Source organism: Sus scrofa, chromosome 5 (assembly GCF_000003025.6).
Source record: "Sus scrofa isolate TJ Tabasco breed Duroc chromosome 5, Sscrofa11.1, whole genome shotgun sequence".
Classification (NCBI taxonomy): domain Eukaryota; kingdom Metazoa; phylum Chordata; class Mammalia; order Artiodactyla; family Suidae; genus Sus; species Sus scrofa.
Window position 1 is genome coordinate 59632642 of NC_010447.5, and position 18368 is coordinate 59651009.

The 18368-nt window shown below is 43.6% G+C and overlaps 1 protein-coding gene across 1 annotated transcript; it reads right to left on the reverse strand.

Annotated features, from left to right (window-relative positions):
- Positions 781-14339, reverse strand: DDX47 (DEAD-box helicase 47). The gene is made up of 12 exons (XM_021092327.1): positions 14143-14339; positions 13330-13423; positions 11049-11237; positions 10457-10528; positions 9823-9941; positions 9196-9267; positions 8961-9077; positions 8263-8409; positions 7579-7716; positions 5251-5321; positions 4563-4692; positions 781-1376 (listed from the first exon to the last, which is right to left on the reverse strand). The coding sequence occupies exons 1-12, from the start codon at positions 14227-14229 to the stop codon at positions 1245-1247; spliced, it is 1368 nt and encodes a 455-aa protein (XP_020947986.1). The 5' UTR covers positions 14230-14339; the 3' UTR covers positions 781-1244.

Below are 18368 nucleotides of genomic sequence, written 5' to 3' on the forward strand. Positions count from 1 at the left end.
GTCCCCTGGAGATAAGAATTCACACAAGAAACCAGTCTTCCTAACTGCCTGCTTAATCCAAGAAGCCAGGGAAGGGAAGCTATTCAGGGACCTAAAAGACTTTGCTCCATCCCCAAGAAAAACATGACTTCCTTTCAAGCGAGACTTCCCTTTCTCTCTCTCTCTCTCTCTATATATATATATATTTCTTCCTTTTTTTTTTTTTTTTTTTTAAAGGGCTGCACCTGTGGCATATGGAAGTTCCCATGCTAGGGGTCCAATCCGAGCTGCAGCTGCTGGCCTACACCACAGTAACAGCAATGTGGGATTGGAGCCATGTCTGGGACCTACACCACAGCTCACGGCAACACCAGATCCTTACCCCTCTGAGGAAGGCCAGGGATCTGAACCCACATCCTCATGGATAACAGTCAAGTCCGTTACCACTGAGCCACAATGGGAACTCCAGGACTTCCCTTTCTAAGCCAATCATCCTCTTGTTCCTTTGCTGATTTTTTTTTTTTTTTTCTTTTTTCCCTTTTTGGCTGTGCCTGCAGCATGCAGAAACTCCTAGGCCAGGGACTGAACCTGAGCCACAGCAATGACAGCATCAGATCTTTAACCCGCTGAGCCAAGAGAACTCCCCCTTCACTGATTTAAGTCATAAATAATGTTTACCTTAAAGACAACCAATGAATTTGCCAGGGATCCACCAGGGATCCACCACTGTCAGTTTCTTACCTAGTAAGAAGATCTTACCTAAATCTATAAAGTCTCTAACCTAAAAAAGCCTTCAAGGAGTTTGCATCTTTTAAAAATAATATTTAAATTTATTATTTCCCATTCAGTCTCATGAAGCACAAGCTGAGGTTGCTGAAGTATCACTATTTTATAAATGTATAGGCTCCTTTCTTGACAATTACAGGTCAGGTGCTTCCTCAACCCATCCTTGACTTGCGGCTGAAAATAGCACAGGTCTGTGTGAAGGAAGAGGAAGGCACATCCTACTGGTGTGGGGAGCAAGGAACCAAAGCTGAAGACCAGTCCCAGCCTTGACATCAGCATTGGGAAAACATTCTGCAGCAGCAACAACAACAACTTCGCTCTGACACACGAAAACGGGGATGAGCCCCAAAAGAGCTGAGCAGATTCTGGACACAAGTCTGACAGACTTTGGCCTGAGGAACTCTGCTAGAAGAGGTCCATTTTCTCCTTCAATGCTCTTTACAGAAAAGAAAGCAGGAATCGAGTCTTTATAAAAGAGATTAACGGCCTTTCCGTTTCTTCATTTTTCCTCCAGCCACCTTGTTCCTGACACCAATTGCACCCTCCGTGTCATCATTGTCCCCAGTGTCTTCCCGTGAGCGCTTCTTCTTTTCTCCATGCTCCCTTAATTCCTAGGAGAAACAGAAAGGACAGGATCGAAAAGGAATTTACTGTCACTGAGTGTTAACACATCCTGGTCTCCTCTTCTTAAAATCAAACGCTAAGTAACTCCCTAACACCTCATGTAAGCAAATAAGACGAAAATCCCAATATACAAAAATGTTTATCTTATTATTAACCAAAGGCAGGAAAATTAAAACAATACCTATTCTTTTATTTTCATAGTGCTCACAGAAATTCCCAGGCCAGGGCTCAAACCCATGCCACAGCACTGAAAACATGGGATCCTTAACCCACTGAGCCAACAGGGAACTCCTTAAGCTATTATTTTCATATGACAGACTAGCAAAGATTTAGGAGAATGGTAATACTTAGTACTAGTCAGCTATGGGGACATTCACATACCATCCCATAGCGTAAACTGCTGATAGCTTTTCTGGTGGTGGAGGGGAATCTGGCTCCCCTATAATTCATATTTCAACTGTGTATACTGCTCCACCCAACAACTGGTTCTCCTTCCAGGAATACATTCTTCTAGGAAACAAGTGTGCAGAGATGTACATACTAGGATGCTCAACACAGTACTAATTATATACAAAAAGACTGAAAAAAGCACAAACACACATCAATGTAAATCATGTTATATATTCATAACGGAATTCTTTGTAGCCATTAAGAAGTGGTCACATGAGAATTCCAAGGTGCTAGCATCTAAAATAAAAGAGTCTCTCTCTAGGAGTTCCCGTTGTGGTGCAGCGGAAATGAATCTAACTAGTAACCATGAGGTTGCAGGTTGGATTCCTAACCTCGCTCAGTGAGTTAAGGATCCAGTGTTGCTGTAAGCTGTGTAAGTCGCAGACATGGCTTGGATCCTTCATTGCTGTAGCTGTGGCACAGGTCAGCAGCTACAGCTCTAATTTGTCCCCTAGCCTGGGAACCTCCATATGCCACGGATGCGGACCTAAAAGGACAAAAACAAAAAACCCTGCAGGTAGGGCTGTTTTTAATAAACTGAATTCACTCTCCTCAGACCACCAACTTTTAAAAACTTGGAAAGCAATAAAATATATCTAATGCAAAGTCCAGAAGATTTAATTTGATTCTCCTTGAGAATTCAGAAGGCAGTTAAGGGAACTTGCAATGGCTCCAAGAAACTACTCTTGCCACTAGTGTCTAAGAAAGTTTGGTAACTGAACTGAATCAGTGCTAAGATACAGCCTACATGAAGCTTTTTGAATAAAGTTTAAAATGTGAAGAAGAAAAAAAAAAAAGTGATCACATGAATCCAATATTTGTTGAAATAGAAAAATGACATACATCAAGATAAAGTCATATACAATTAGATAAAGTATAATTATGGCTAAAGAAAGAAAAATAGGGAGTTCCTGTCGTGGTGCAACAGAAACGAATTCAACTAGGAACCATGAGGTTGCAGGTTCGATCCCTGGCCTCACTCAGTGGGTTAAGGATCCGGCGTTGCCATGAGCTGTGGTATAGGTCGCAGACACGGCTCGAATCTGGCGTTGCTGTGGCTCTGGCATAGGCCAGCAACAGCTCCGATTAGACCCCTAGCCTGGGAACCTCCATATGCCGTGGGGCGGCCCTAAAAGGACAAAAGATGCGGGAAAAAAAAAAAAAAAGAAAGAAAGAAAGAAAAAGAAAAATAACTTAGAGATCATCATACTAAATCAGAAGACAAATATCATATGCTATCACTTATATGTATAATCTAAATTTTTAAATTATACAAAAGAACTTATTTACAAAACAAAAACAGATGTACAGATTTTGAAAACAAACTTATGGTTACCAAAGGGGAAACATGGAGGGGAGGGATAAATTAGGAGTTTGGGATTAACACGTACAAGGACCTACTGCATAGCACAGGCAACTGTACTCAATATTCTATAATAACCTATATGGAAAAAGAATCTGAGAAAGAATGGATTTATGTATATGTTTAACTGAATCACTCTGTTGTATACCTGAAACTAACACAACATTATAAGTCAACTATTCCCCAATAAAAATTTTTTAAAATTAAAAAATAAAAATAAATTATTATAGACACTAGGTGTTGTACCTAGTGAGCATAATGGATAACTTGATCCCAATTACCGTCTCTGCACAGTAGAAGCCTGATAAATAATACATGAGACAACACATGTAAAGCATTTAATAAAGTGCCTGACATGTGTTAGGTGCTCAAGAAAAAAAAGAAAATGGGGAGTTCCCGTCATGGCTCAGTGGTTAACAATCCAATTATGAACCATGAGGTTTCGGGTTCAATCCCTGGCCTCACTCAGTGGGTTCAGGATCCAGCGTTGCCGTGAGCTTTGGTGTAGGTTGCAGACATGGCTCTGATCCCGAGTTGTGTAGGCCTGCAGCTGTAGTTCTGATTGGACCCCTAGCCTGGGAACCTCCACATGCAGCAGGTGCTGCCCTAGAAAAGACAACAACAACAACAAAAACAAAAAAAAGGAAAATAGCCACCTATCATCAACAGTTTTCTGTGGGAGGGTGACTTCTGTTTTTACTATTTTAATCCTTTCTGTATTTTCTAAAACTTTTTCCCAATGCACACATATTTTTATAAACAAAAATACCAAAGAATTCCACGTGAGCAGAAAACAAAAACAAGTCCATGTCTCAGCTACTCAGAAAGTGCCCCAGGGGCAAAGTTTCTTCATTCCCCAGAATAGGGCTCCAGGGAGCAGGCACACTTGCAAGGATTCTCCTTTGGCACCCTCTCACCTCCTCTCCTGCTGCTACAGCTACTATCAGTACCTCTGCCATGTCTATCAGCTTATCTGGTGCTCATAAAACCCTATGAGGTATTCAAGGTAAATATTACTCCCAACTTACAGGTGAGGAAGTGATTCTGAGAGGTGAGACCCACTGCCACACCCACAGTCAGCAGCTGCATCTCCTGATCTCAGGTCCAAAGGCTTTCCTGCCACATGTGAAACATGAACAGTGGCTGGGAATGTGTCACTGTGGTCAGATTGAGTCCAAGCTCTGAATCAACTGTTCAGTCATATGGTCGAAAGCAAATTACCTACCATCTCTATGCTTTAGTTTGCTCATCTTAAATGTGGAATAAAATAATACAGTTTATTAAGGATTACTACAATAACATGTCTTGCACACAGTTAATATCAACCACACAGAAGCTGGTGAGAAAATGCTCTGCATACCATTCGGGCAAATCTTTGGGCTTCAGTCACACGTTCTGTCAACATCATAACCTCATCATCCTGGGTTGGAAAGACAGGCAGTTTCTTCCCAATTAAGTGTTCTATGCGCTGGAAGAGTTCCACATCGTATCTGAGGAAGGAAAACCGGCATGGCTCTGGCTGGCTCCGTGCACATATCCGCCCACTCGAAAGCTATGATGCGGCAGGAGCCAGAGTGTTAAACAACACTGAATCGCCTCCTCCTTCTTCACAACACTGACTAAATGCAATCTGCTGGGCAGAGCCCAGTATAAAACCACCCAGCGTATCTCTTACTCCCGGAAAACCCCTGGATATGTAACAATTTGTTCCTTTAAGAAGAAAATGAGAAACCGTTATTAGAATAACCAGCTTGAGGGAAAGGTCACTGCTCTCTGGCTCCAGCAGTTGAAAGAAATAACAGAGTGTTTTCATGGTGTGTCTATATGCCAAATACTATACTATGCACATATAACATAGTACATGCTCCTTTATACACATCTCTCTCCACTCTTCATTAAAGTCCTGCTAGGTAGGTATTATTATTTCTATTTTACAAATGATGAAGGCAGGATGAGACAGTTAAGTGACTGTTATAGTAAGTGATGAAGTTAGACTGCTTCAAAGTTCTGCTCTTCACACTGCTCAGCATGCAAGTCGAGTCACTTACTGTGTGACAAAGGTAATGGCCTTTCCAGAGCGCCCAGCTCGAGCAGTTCGACCTACTCGATGGATGTAATCCTGAAACAAGAAGGGTAATTAAATTTGAGTTAGCTGAAATATAAGTTCAAAACTGTGTAGGTAGGAGTTCCCGTTGTGGCACAGCAGAAACGAATCCAACTGGGAACCATGAGGTTGTGGGTTTGATCCCTGGCCTCTCTCTGTGGGTTAAGGATCCAGCGTTGCCGTGAGCAGTGGTGTAGGTCGAAGATGTGGCTCAGATCCCACATTGCTGTGGCTCTGGCTAGCCTGGCAGCTGTAGCTACGATTAGACCCCCTATGTGGGGAACCTCCATATGCCGTGGTGCAGCCCTAAAAAGCCAAAAAAAAAAAACAAAAAACAAAAAACAAAAACAAACAAACAAAAAAAAAGTGTATGTAAAGTCTTACTGCAAACCTTTGAAAGAAAGCAGATTTGTGATGGAACAGTGAGATGGATTGGCACTCTGTTGAGATAAATCTACTTCACTTTTTTATTTCCCTCACAGCACAAAAGTGACCCCGCCCCCCTTTCTTTCTATAGAAAAGCAAATCTACAAAGCCTATCTGCATGGCTACAGACAGCATAGTGTAGAGGAAAACAGCACTGGACCTCGAGGCAGACCTGGGCCACAGCTTTTACCACCAAAAGGCAACACAACTGTCTCCAAGGCTTCACAACCTCTCCGAACTTTGGTTTCTGCCTATCTAACATGGATACAAATACATGGCCAAACTCAAGAGTTACTGTGAAAATCAAGAGAGACAGCACCTTGTCTATAGCAGTTTAACAAAAAGCTGAGAGACACTAGCTGTTCTCAACCGGGGGGCGGTTCTGGCCTCCCCAGGGGGCATTTGGAAATGTCTGGGAACATATCCTGTTGTCACAATGTCACCTGTGGATAGGGGTCAGGAATGCTGCTAAACATCCTACCATGCAAAGGACAGCCTGAAATAAAGACCTCCCAGCTAGGGAGCTCCCCGGTGGTCTAGTAGTTAAGACTTAAAGCTTTAACCACTGCAGCCCAGGTTAAATCCTTGGTCTGGGAACTGAGATCCCACATCAAACTGCTGCATGTCATGGCCAAAAAAAAAAAGAAAAAAGAATTCCCAGTCCAAGATGTTAACAGTGCCGAGGTTCAGAAACCCTGGGGTACACTGAGGACCACAAGCTGCCATTTCTCATCAGCTAGGCTGCCATGTGGTACATCTTGCTCCTCCGACCAGAGCATCTGTCAGCTCTCCTTGGCTCCTTCATTCACACTCATTAATATCACAACCACACGCATGTGAAGATGACGTGAATGAATAAATCAAGAGCTTTCACAACTTCTGATACTTAACTAATCCAGGACACACACACATACACACACACCCCTAATACTGTAACTAAGGAAAGACAGAAAACACTCCATTAAGAAATACACTTTGGGGAGTTCCTGTAGTGGCGCAGTGGTTAATGAATCCGACTAGGAACCATGAGGTTGCGGGTTCGGTCCCTGCCCTTGCTCAGTGGGTTGACGATCCAGCGTTGCCGTGAGCTGTGGTGTAGGTTGCAGACGCGGCTCAGATCCCGCGTTGCTGTGGCTCCGTCTAGGCCGGTGGCTGCAGCTCCGATTGGACTCCTAGCCTGGGAACCTCCATATGCCACGGGAGCAGCCCAAAGAAATAGCAAAAAGACAAAAAAAAAAAAAAAAAAAAAAGAAATACACTTTGGATACTAGGGAATAGTATCAGTTACTTAAAAAGAATGATATCTTCCCATTTTCTGATCACACAGATGGACCTAGAGAATATTAGGCTAAGTGAAATCAGTTAGACAAAGACAAATACTGAGATCTCATTTCTATGTGGATTCTTAAAAAAGAAAAAACCTGGGCTCATAGATATAAAGAACAGATTTGGTGGCTGCCAGAGGCAAGGATGGGTGTGTGTGGGTGTATGTGAAAGGGGTGAAGGGGGTCAAAAGGTACAAATTTCAGTTGTAAAATAAGTAAGTCATGGGAGTGTAATGTAAAACATGGTAACATACATTAAATATGCAGTTAATAATACTGCACTACATATTTAAATACTGCTATGAGAAAATATCTTAGAAGTTCTCATCATAAGAAAAAACTCACTGTGACCATTTTGCAATATATACAAATACTAAATCATTACATGTTACACCTGAAACTCATATAACATTGTATGTCCATTACACCACAATTTTTAAAATAAGAAAAGGGAGGAAGGAAGAGAGGAAGGACAGAAACAGACTTTGAGGCTAGAAAGTCAGGTCGCCCACAGGACTCACCTTGGAATGGGTAGGAATGTCAAAGTTGACAACCACATCCACGTGAGGTATGTCCAAACCCCGGCTTGCAACATCAGTTGCCAGAAGAATGGAACGAGCCTTTGCCTTAAACTTATTAAGGGATCCCAGGCGCTTGCTCTGAGATGACGAGAAGAAATTAATTTTAATCTCGAAAAGTGAAGGAATCTTAGAATCCAAGACACACAAACTAGGAACACTAAACAGAAGAACCAAGAGAAAGAAATTTTGAAAAGGATGTGTCCCCCCTAATTCTAAACTGGGCTTCACAGGTCAAAAGGTAACATGGCAGCAACAGAATATTTAAGACTAAAGCTAAAAAATACTAACATGAAACAGATTATTATTTAACACAATAGAAAGATAATTGGGAAATAATTTATTAAAAGTCTTTAGAGACCAGAGAATCACTGTTACCACTAGGGCTGAATATCAAATCAATAGCTTCCATATCAGACAACTACCTGTGGAATATCCTCATCTGAGCCTCTTGCTATCCTGAAAGGAGGAAGCAGCATCCAGAGCAACATTTTAAAGTCCATAAAATCAAGACCACTAAGAGGAGATGCATAAATGTCTTGTGTTGCTACTGCATAAATTTCCTGCTTTAAGCTTTATCTTTCTCTGGCCACCAGTTAACCACTAGTGACACCGAAGAAGAATTACCTGACTCATCTGTCCATGGAGGGGAATGGCAGTGAACCCAAGATTTCGGAGTAGCAAAGCTGTCCTCTGAGTATTGTTACAGGTGCTGCAGAATATCATAAAGGAGTTTCCAGCCAATTCATTTAGAATATAAACCAGGTAGGTATCCTAAATCATAAAGACAAGACAACAGATATAACTGAACCTGGAAAAAGGTTGGAGTCCTGGGCATATAAATTATGTAAAAGGTTAAGCCTATACTTGCTTCTCAGTTATCTAGAACCCTGGCTGCCAAAACCGAACTCCTTAACCAGCATTATCCTCTCTGCGAACCATGAGTTTCACATAGACTGTGGCCAAGTGCCCGAGATCTGTACCCAGCAAGCATGCAGTCCTTACATCAAAACACAAACCGGGGCCCCTTGCCCACACACACATAAAAAAAACCCACATTATAAGCAGACGAAAGAAAAATGATCTGAACGATGGGGTTAGGAAGGAATTATATAATGACTTCATTACTGTGGCTTACTATGCTGCAAATTCCCGGAATGTCTGACTTTATCAGTGATAAATGTAAGCACGGCACGCACTCTAAGACAACAGAAAGGACTCCAATCTGTAGCACAGCTCTCAGCTCATCGAGAGTTGACACACTTTCAGATGCTTTGGTGAAGAAGGAGAGGGAGAGGCAGGAATGATCAAAGTAAACACTTTACCTTGAATTTAGAAGGAATAAAAAGATAATATTGCTGTAACTTCTCAACCGTCTGGTATTTAGAGGAAACAGCACATTTCACAGGATTCTTCAGTGCTGCTCGCTGAAGTTTTTGCACCTGAAGAAAGAAACCTAGAATGGTATGCTGATTCCGAAAGGCTCTAGTCTGATCACTGTCACTGTTTCTACTTATCAATTCTTATAAAGAAGCAAAGTGAAGTCCTAGAAATTTTCACCTTCTTGGTCATGGTAGCAGAGAAGAGAAATGTCTTCCGATCTCGGGGAATCACTTTGAGGATCTTGTCAACCTAAGGCACAAAGAGGAAAGGGCACCAATGTGACACTTAGACTGGACACTTTCAAATGCTCTTTATGAAGGAGATAATGGGTGGGGGCTTGGGGACTCAAAAATTTAATTCGGTTTAGCTAAAGTTTACTGAATATTTACTTTCTGAAACCTTACCAGAAGCGATCCAAAAAATAATGCCATTCAGAGCAAAGAACAACTTAAATTAGTAGAATAGAGCTAATCTAAGAGAAAATCAAGAATAGGCATTAATCAGCTAAACAGGCTAGGATAACAGGTCATCAAAGAAAACAGAGATATTTGAAGGTGGATAGTCAAAATCAAACAAAACGGCAAAGACAATGTGGCTCTGACAGGTCTCATCTCTGAAATCAAGTCAGACTGTAGAGGAAGCTGAGGCACTGACAGTACAGAGCATCAAGAATGAAAAAAGCAGCAGCGATGATAAATTAACTGACAATGATAAGTGCTCTGCAGGAGCAGGCATGCAATGAACCAGATTTTGAAACAGGACACTTGAGATGCTGTGAGGGAAAGAAAGGTATTGAGAGCTCACCTCTGTCTCAAAATCCATATTCAATATTCGGTCTGCTTCATCCATGACCAAGTACTTGAGAGCTCTCAAGTTGAAACCTTTTGTATTTTCCAAGTGGTCAATCAGTCTACCAGGAGTTGCTACGAAGAAAGGTTGAGGAGAGAGGACAATGTTTAAGAAAAAGGACAGAAAGGGAAAAGTTATCCCCCTCCCCTAACCAAAATTTCAGAAGTTAATAAAAATTAAACAAGATTACAAAAATCCGTTTTTTTTTTTTTTTTTTTGTCTTTTTTGTTGTTGTTGTTGCTATTTCTTGGGCCGCTCCCGCGGCATATGGAGGTTCCCAGGCTAGGGGATGAATCGGAGCTGTAGTCACCGGCCTACGCCAGAGCCACAGCAACGCGGGATCCGAGCCGCGTCTGCAACCTACACCACAGCTCACGGCAACGCCGGATCGTTAATCCACTGAGCAAGGGCAGGGATCGAACCCGCAACCTCATGGTTCCTAGTCGGATTCGTTAACCACTGCGCCACGACAGGAACTCCCAAAAATCCGTTTTTTGAGATCTTTCCACACAAATAAGTTACACGCAATGTCAGTAGATTTTCTCCAATTTATCACTGCCAGTGTCCTTTATCTTTGTCAGTTACTCACCTATTACTATATGTGGCTTTTTCGCCAGGGCCAGAGACTGTGACATTGAATCAATTCCACCGACAATCACGGCTACAATAAAAAGAACATTGAAAAGAGATCTTTAATTTTTTCCACAGTTCACTAAAACATCTTTTAAAGCCAATGCCAGACTTCTACTTTTTCTTCTCTTACAACTCTGACTTTCCCCAAAGGTAAAATACCAAATTAGCTCTTTAGGTCAATGAACTTGTATTAATAACAATTCCTTTTTTGTTGTTTTTTTTGTCTGTTTTTTTAGGGCCGCATCTGTGGCATATGGAGGTTCCCAGGCTAGGGGTCAAATCAGAGCTACAGCTGCCAGCCTACACCACAGCCACAGCAACACAGGATCCGAGCGACGTCTGCAACCTACACCACAGCTCACGGCAACGGCAGCTCCTTAACCCACAGAGTAAGGCCAGGGATAGAACCCAAAACCTCATGGTTCCTAGTGGGATTCATTTCTGCTGCGCCACAATGGGAACTCTAATAACACTTCCTGCCATCTCCTTTCACACTCATTCTCAACTTGTGAAGAAACTCTGAAGATTCCCTTCCTCTCAACACTTACCACACTGCACCCCAATAGAAGACCCCAGGGCTTCAAACTGCTCTGAGATCTGAAAGGCCAGCTCCCGAGTGGGGGTGAGAACTAAGGCAAACAAACGCTGGGGAGTCTCCAGCAGTGCGTTCAGAATGGGCAGAGCAAAGGCCCCTGTCTTCCCAGAGCCAGTTTCTGCCAGTCCAATGATATCACGACCTAGAAGACAAAGAAATGTTCTCTGCATCATTTCCACATTATTCCATGATGACCCAATGCTGGCACAAAGTAGACTATGAATAAAAGTTTGATGAGTTGGGGGGAAAGGGAGGATGACAAGACAGAAGATAGAGTATCTGTCCTAAGTAAGCTCAAAATCCAGGGGCAAAAAACACAAATGTGTTTTCGTGTGCTAGGCTCCTACAGGATATAGTGAGAACCCAAAGGAAGGAGTGACCTTCTGCTCAGAGGAGTCAGGGAAAGCTAACAGAGGTGATAAGTCAATTAAATCTGGAGGTAAGCAAAGAAAGCAATGAAGGACAGTTCTGTCCAAGGAAAGAGGATGGAGCTTTATTTTTTTTATTTTTTATTTGTTTTGTCTTTTTGCCTTTTCTAGGGCCGCTACCTCGGCATATGGAGGTTCCCAGGCTAGGGGTCCAATAGGAACTACAGCTGCTGGCCTACACCACAGCCACAGCAATGCGAGATCCGAGCCGCATCTGCAACCTACATGACAGCTCATGGCAATGATTCTTAACCCATTGATGGAGGCCAGGGATCGAACCCACAACCTCATGTTTCCCAGTCAGATTCGTTAACCACTGAGCCACGATGGGAACTCTGAGGATGGAGCTTTAAAGAACATACCACGAGCAGGGAGAATGAGAAGTACAATGTGGCCAGCACACAGAAGTCAAGTGGGAAAGGAAGGAGAATGAGGAAGCTCACAGTCACACTGAGGAGTTCTGGTATCTCCTTTTAACAGAGAGGAACTGAAGGATTTTAAGCAGGGAATATCATGACCAATGTTACTCTTTAGGATGATAAAACTCCAGGCCTGATGGCATAAAGAGGCACCAAGGACCTTAACAGGACATGTCATTTATACCACTTCTTCCAAGGGAAGGATGCCAGAAGTAATTCCTTAGGGGTGAGTCCCCATGGTTACCATCAAAAAAGCCGTAACAGAAGATGTGGCAATTAAATCCCAAGCCAAGACCACTGCAGCTGAGCAGTGGCAAGGCTTCCTATTGAGTAATGACCTCTGCAGTAGATGCTGACCTTGGTCCTGGACTGTGTAACCGCTGGGGTTTCCTTACTGAGGTTAACCCTAAACCCTTCCCTGAGATAACATGAACATGACTCTCTTCCTTACAACCCAGAATGATCTAAAAGACCAGAATGGGGAATGCACAGGAAAACGAGAGCTCGGTCAGGATATAGCAGGGGAGCTATAACAGTGGCTTAAAGGGAAGTCAGACAGGGAGGTTGGAACAAGTAAGAGAAAGTAACAAAAGAAAATCTAATTGACACAGGTTTCTCACTTGGGAAACTCAAAGGCCATAAACTGAGATAAGGGCTACAGAGAAATTAGTTCTGGTGAGAAAAATAAGGACTCCGGTTTGGACATGGGGAACTGGAGGTTCCTGCAGTAGTCTTGGAGAGAAGTAACTAAAAACCAGTTGGACATACTTATTTGGATTCAGCAAAAAAGTGTGGGCTAGAAATAGGCATGGGAGCTATGAGCATCTCACAAATGGTGCCCCACCCCACCTCCTGGCACGGCCCCAGGGGCAGACACATCAGAATAAACTAGGAAGTTTTATATCTACATATGCCTAGGTCCCACGCCTGAAAAATCCAATTCAGTAGGTCTAGGCTGGACCCCGGAAATCACGATGCGTTTAAAAGTTCCACAGGTGATTCTAATGAGCACTGGCTGAAACTCACTGATGCTAACAGCCTGAGAGCTTCAGGTTTAGATAAGAAATCTCAGTAGCATTTTAGAGTAAGAAAAAAAAAAGGATGAAGATAGAATTAACCTGGCAAAGGGGAAAGAGCCAAAAGAAATTGAGAAAGAAAAGCTAAAAAGACAGGAGAAGACAACAAACCCCCTTGTAGAAAGTAAGCTTAATAAAACTGGAGAATTACTTTTTCAAAAGCCAATAAGCCCCAAGCCTTTTATCTTTAGTGACTACATTTCATTTCACTAGAAGCATGCAAAGCAACAGCTCTCAAAAGCGGTAAGTCTTTAAGTTTGTGTTACTTCATACTGAATCTGTAACAGGCCACATATTTATTCTCAATCTACCTTGTAAGGCCAAAGGAATAGCTTCAATCTGGATCTTCGTTGGCTTTGTCCATCCCAACTGATCACAAGCTTCACACAATACATCTGTCACACCCTTAGAATTCAGAAAAACACAGTTTAGCAAAGAACAACACACACTCGCCCCTCTCATAATTAAACGACCGTCAGAGCTGCCTTGCTGGTGACATGTGCATCCCCTACACTTTGATTATTGACTGTGAACCCATTCAGTCTTTTATTTTTAATTTTCTTATTATAGTTGATTTACAATGTTCTGTCAATTTCTGCTGTACAGCCACTCAATCTTCTTAGCTCTGAGTTAAGACAGCAGCTCAAGACCCATCACTTTCCACTCACCAAGGACGAAGTTCTTTACATGTGTCACTTCATATAATTCTCATAACTCTATGAAGTACTTATCATAATCCCCAATTTACAGACGCGGAAAGGCACAGAATCAACCTGCCTCTAGTCGGCGGCTGGGCCAGAATTCAAAACCTGTTCATGTAAATCCAAAGGCCAAGTAACACAAAAAAACCGATTCGCCGCACGGACAACGTCCTGGACAGACAAAAGGCTGCCACATCAAGATGGAGTTGAGAGGAGCAAATGAGGGCTCCAAGGGCGCGGCCGCCCTCCCACCACCCAAACTCAGAGGTGAGGGAGCAGGTCCGGAACCCGAGAGACATCCCGGGGGAAACCTGAGCTAGGCCCCGGCTGCTTTTGCACCAGCGGCCGGGGTCGTAGGCAACCGGACTCTGCCCGCGCCTGGCGGCAACGCAACAAAGAGAAACCGGCGTCATCCATTCTCACCAGGTCTTTAAATGTTTTTGTTTCCTCCTCCTCCACTGCCGTCTGGGGTGCCTCAGCCGAGGAATCGTGCTCCTCGGAGGCCGCCATGCTGTCTGCCGGTTCCGGAAGTGGGTCGGGCGCGCAGAATGCTGGGAAATGTAGTTTTCGTTCTGTCGGGTGGCGTGTTGTGGGCGCCCCCCTGCGGGCTTGCCGGGTTTGCATCAGCCGGCAAGATAGGTGGGGCTTCGTGGAGAAACTCGAAAAAAAGTTAGGAAAAGAATATAGGCGTTTGGTCTTGTGGAACTGAGCCGAGTATCCAAAGGCCGGAAGATCAGGCCTCTAATCTGCCCTTTAGAGAGTTTCCCCCACTTTCACAACCTCCCTCATCTAACCATGGAGTTTTGAACATGTTCATATCACAGTACCATTTATTTATTATAATTATTATTTCATTCATTTATTCAATAATATTTGTTGACAGCCTACCATGTGTTAGGGCTATGCTAAAAGCCTCGTGAACACAACTGCGAGCCCTGCCCTCGCTGAGGAGGCAGATAATAAAAGGTGATTACAGATCATTTCAATTTATGGAAAGGGTAATGATGTAACAAATGAAATAAAAAACGATGGAGAGCATAGAGTTTGCTGTAGCACGGTGGGTTTAGAATCCGACTGCAGGAGTTCCCATCATGGCTCAGCAGTAAAGAGCCCCTAGTATCCATGAAGACTCGGATTCAATCCCTGGCCTCACTCAGTGGGTTAAGGATCTGGCGTTGCTGTGGCTGTGGTATAGATTGGCAGCTACAGCTCCCATCTGACCCCTAGCCTGGGAACTTCCATATGGCATGGATGCGGCCCTTAAAAATACAAAAAAAAAAAAAAAAAAAAAAAATCCAACCGTAGCTGCTTGGGTGGCTGCAGAGGCACAGGTTGGATCCCTGGCCTAGGAACTTCCATATGCAGCAGGTTCAGCCCCTAAAAAGACACACACAAAAAAGACCTCTGGCTCTTCCTCTTCCTGTTGTTAAAAAACAAAATCCAGGGAGTTCCCATTGTGGCTCAACAGGTTACAGACCCGACTATTATCCATGAGGATGCCAATTTGATCCCTGGCCTTGCACAGTGGGTTAAGGATCTGGCGTTGTCATGAGCTGCATTGTAGTTCACAGATGTGGCTCAGATCTAGCATCGCTTTGGCTGTCATAGGCCTGCAGCTGCAGCTCCCATTGGACCCCTAGCCTGGGAACCTCCATATGCTGTGGGTGCAGCCCTAAATTTGAAAAAAAAAAAAAATTAACTGAGTATGAGACAGGCTGGGATCTGGACCTGGGACCCTTTGCTGCAGTGCTTACACCTGGACAAAAGTCTCCCTGAGCAACAGAATATAAAGAAATTATAAGGGACTAAAAATAACTGCATGCATGTGCAGTTGGGCAGATTATGAACAATAAAGATACAAAAAAAAAAAAAACCCTGTTCCATTTGCCAGGTGTGGGGGAGCAAGTACAGACTACTGCACATGATCCCTGCACAGGGCACAACCAGGGGGATGGGCAGACCACCTAAGCCACCTCTCTAGCTCCACCCGCAGATCCACCCCCGCCAGCCCATTTAAGGGATCATCTCCATCTCACTCCTGACTAAGGCAACAAGCAAGGGTACCTGTTATTTGTTTTCGCTCCATCCTCCTGCAGCACAAGTCCAAATAAAGCCTTGCCTGAATTTCTCCATCTGGCCTGTTAGCAATGTCTATTGATTAAAGGGTCCAAGAACCTCAGTCAGTAGCAAGTACATTCTAAAGATTTTAGTGGCTTTATTTTATGATTCATGAATCAGGTAGCATCTCATCCGGCAGACAGAAGAGAGCTCTGAAGAGCTATAAAAAAGGAAAGGCTTTTAAGGACAGAAGGGGGCAGAACAAGGAAGTGGTTCTAGCAAAGTGCTAATTGTTTTAGGCCAGGTCACCTTCCTTTGGGGCACAGCAGAGGTCTATCAGGCTGGTTACCCACTAGTGCTAACTAGGTAATTCTAAACTGACTGGTTAAGATTATGCTCCTGAGAGAGGCTGAAACTGCAGTTAAGTTAGATATTAAGTCTGGGTTTGGTGATGTGGCCTTGGCACAAGTCACTCCATCTTGGGCCTGCTATTTCTTTTTTAACATTGGCTGCTGCTTTGTAGACCTGCTGAAGAATTTGTGCTCCTTGTTTGACAAATGAGGAACTCTAGAACCAGAGGGTAAAGCAGCATGTCACACATCAAGATAACAAGAGCCAGGACTAAAACCTAAGCTTCTTGAGACCAGACCAGCGCTTTTACCGGCAAACCATCGTTTTACATGATCACGAGCAGCTTTCCCTTGCACAGCCACACTCCTAATTTCTGTGCCACACAGATTTTTCTATAAAAACGAAGAAAGAAGTTTTTGCTTTGTTTCCCTTAGGCTCACACTCTGATTTCATGTTGGAGAGTGGAATGAGAATTAAAAATGCTGGAGTTCCCGTTGTGGCGCATGGCTAAGGAATCCGACTAGGAACCATGAGGTTGTGGGTTCAATCCCTGGCCTTGCTCAGTGGGTTAAGGATCTGGCGTTGCTGTGAGCTGTGCTGTAGGTTGGAGACGCAGCTCAGATCCTGCACTGCTGTGGCTCTGGTGTAGACTGGCAGCTACAGCTGGATTAAACCCCTAGCCTGGGAACCTCCATATGCCGTGGGAAGCGGCCCTAGAAAAGGCAAAAAGACAAAAAAAAAAAAAAAAAAAAAAAAAAAAAAAAAGAAAGAAAAAAGAAAGAATTAAAAATGCTGGGAGAGGTGTTCCCGTTGTGGCTCAGTGGGTTGAGAACCTGACTAGTATCCATGAGGATGCGGGTTCGATCCGTGGCCTCACTCAGTGAGTTAAGGACCAGGTGTTGCTGCAAGCTGCAGCATAAGCTATGCCACGGCTCAGATCCTGCAGCAGCTCCAATTCAGTCTCTAGCCTGGGGACTTCCATAGGCTGTAGGTGCGTTCCTGGAAAAAAAAAAAAAAAATGCTGGAAGAAGGTGAAAGACTTGATTGGAAAGTTTGGAGAAACAGAGCGAAGAGACCTGGAAAGGGGACCCCAATGGAAATGATTGGGAGGACTATAAAACTGTATATAACCCAGGATCTAAAGTTATCCAAGTTTTGTGAAAATGTGTTACGGGAATGAGAGAAAAATCACACATAGGATTTCTGGAACTCTGGGGCTGCTTTAAAGGGAAATGGATTTGGAGTTCCCGTCGTGGCTCAGTGCTTAACGAATCCGACTAGAAACCATGAGGTTGCGGGTTTGATCCCTGGCTTTGCTCAGTGAGTCAAGGATCCAGCGTTGCCGTGAGCTGTGGTATAGGTTGCAGACGTGGCTCGGATCTGGCATTGCTGTGGCTCTGGTGTAGGCCTACAGCTCCAATTCGACCTCTAGCCTGGGAACTTCCATGTGCCTCGGAAGTGGCCCTAGAAGAGGCAAAAAGACAAAAAATAAATAAAAATAAAATAAAATAAAGGGAAACTGATTTAAATCACCCAACTGCTCTTACCATATCAAACTCTGTCCATTTTAGCCAAGGAAAAAAAGCTCTTCTGTGTGATACTGGATAATCTAGACACGGGCTCTTTTAAAAACTTGCTCTGGTGCCTCTACGACAGGATTCACATCAGACCAACAGGGCAAGTCCCAGCAAGTTCCCAAGGAGAGGACTGTCTGCTTTTGACGATTCCTACCAGGTCTGGAGTAGTTGGGATATTTACATTCTGGTTGTAGAAATAATAGAGGTCCATTCTAGTAACTGAACCGTGTCATATCCTGTACTTTTAGAACAATGAGGAAAGCTAAAGAGGAAATCCAAATAAACACTCAAAATAATGAGGAGGGAAAAGCAGGCCCGAAACAATACATTGGCTCCAGAAGGAAAGGCCAAAGTGACAGACCTCACCGCCCTCCAAAAGCTGGTTTGCTTTCTTTCAAATTTTTAAACTGAAGTACCGTTGGTTTACAATGCTGTGTTAGTTTTAGTTTCAGGTGTACAGTGAAGTGATTCCGTTACACATACATCTATTCTTTTTTTTAGTCTTTGTGTCTTTTCTAGGGCCGCTCCCGCGGCATTTGGAGGTTCCCAGGCTAGGGGTTGAATCGGAGCTGTAGCCGCCAGCCACAGCCACAGCCACAGCCGTGCAGGATCCAAGCTACGTCTTCGACCTACAACACAGCTCACAGCAACACCAGATCCTTA

Coding starts and splice junctions, on each gene's coding strand:
- DDX47 (XM_021092327.1), bottom strand. CDS start 14,229: ATGGCGGCCTCCGAGGAGCACGATTCCTCGGCTGAGGCACCCCAGACG. Junction 9,942..10,456: donor AAAGCCACATATAGTAATAG/GTGAGTAACTGA, acceptor CTTTCTTCGTAG/CAACTCCTGGTAGACTGATT. Junction 8,410..8,960: donor TTATTCCTTCTAAATTCAAG/GTAAAGTGTTTA, acceptor TTTATGATTTAG/GATACCTACCTGGTTTATAT.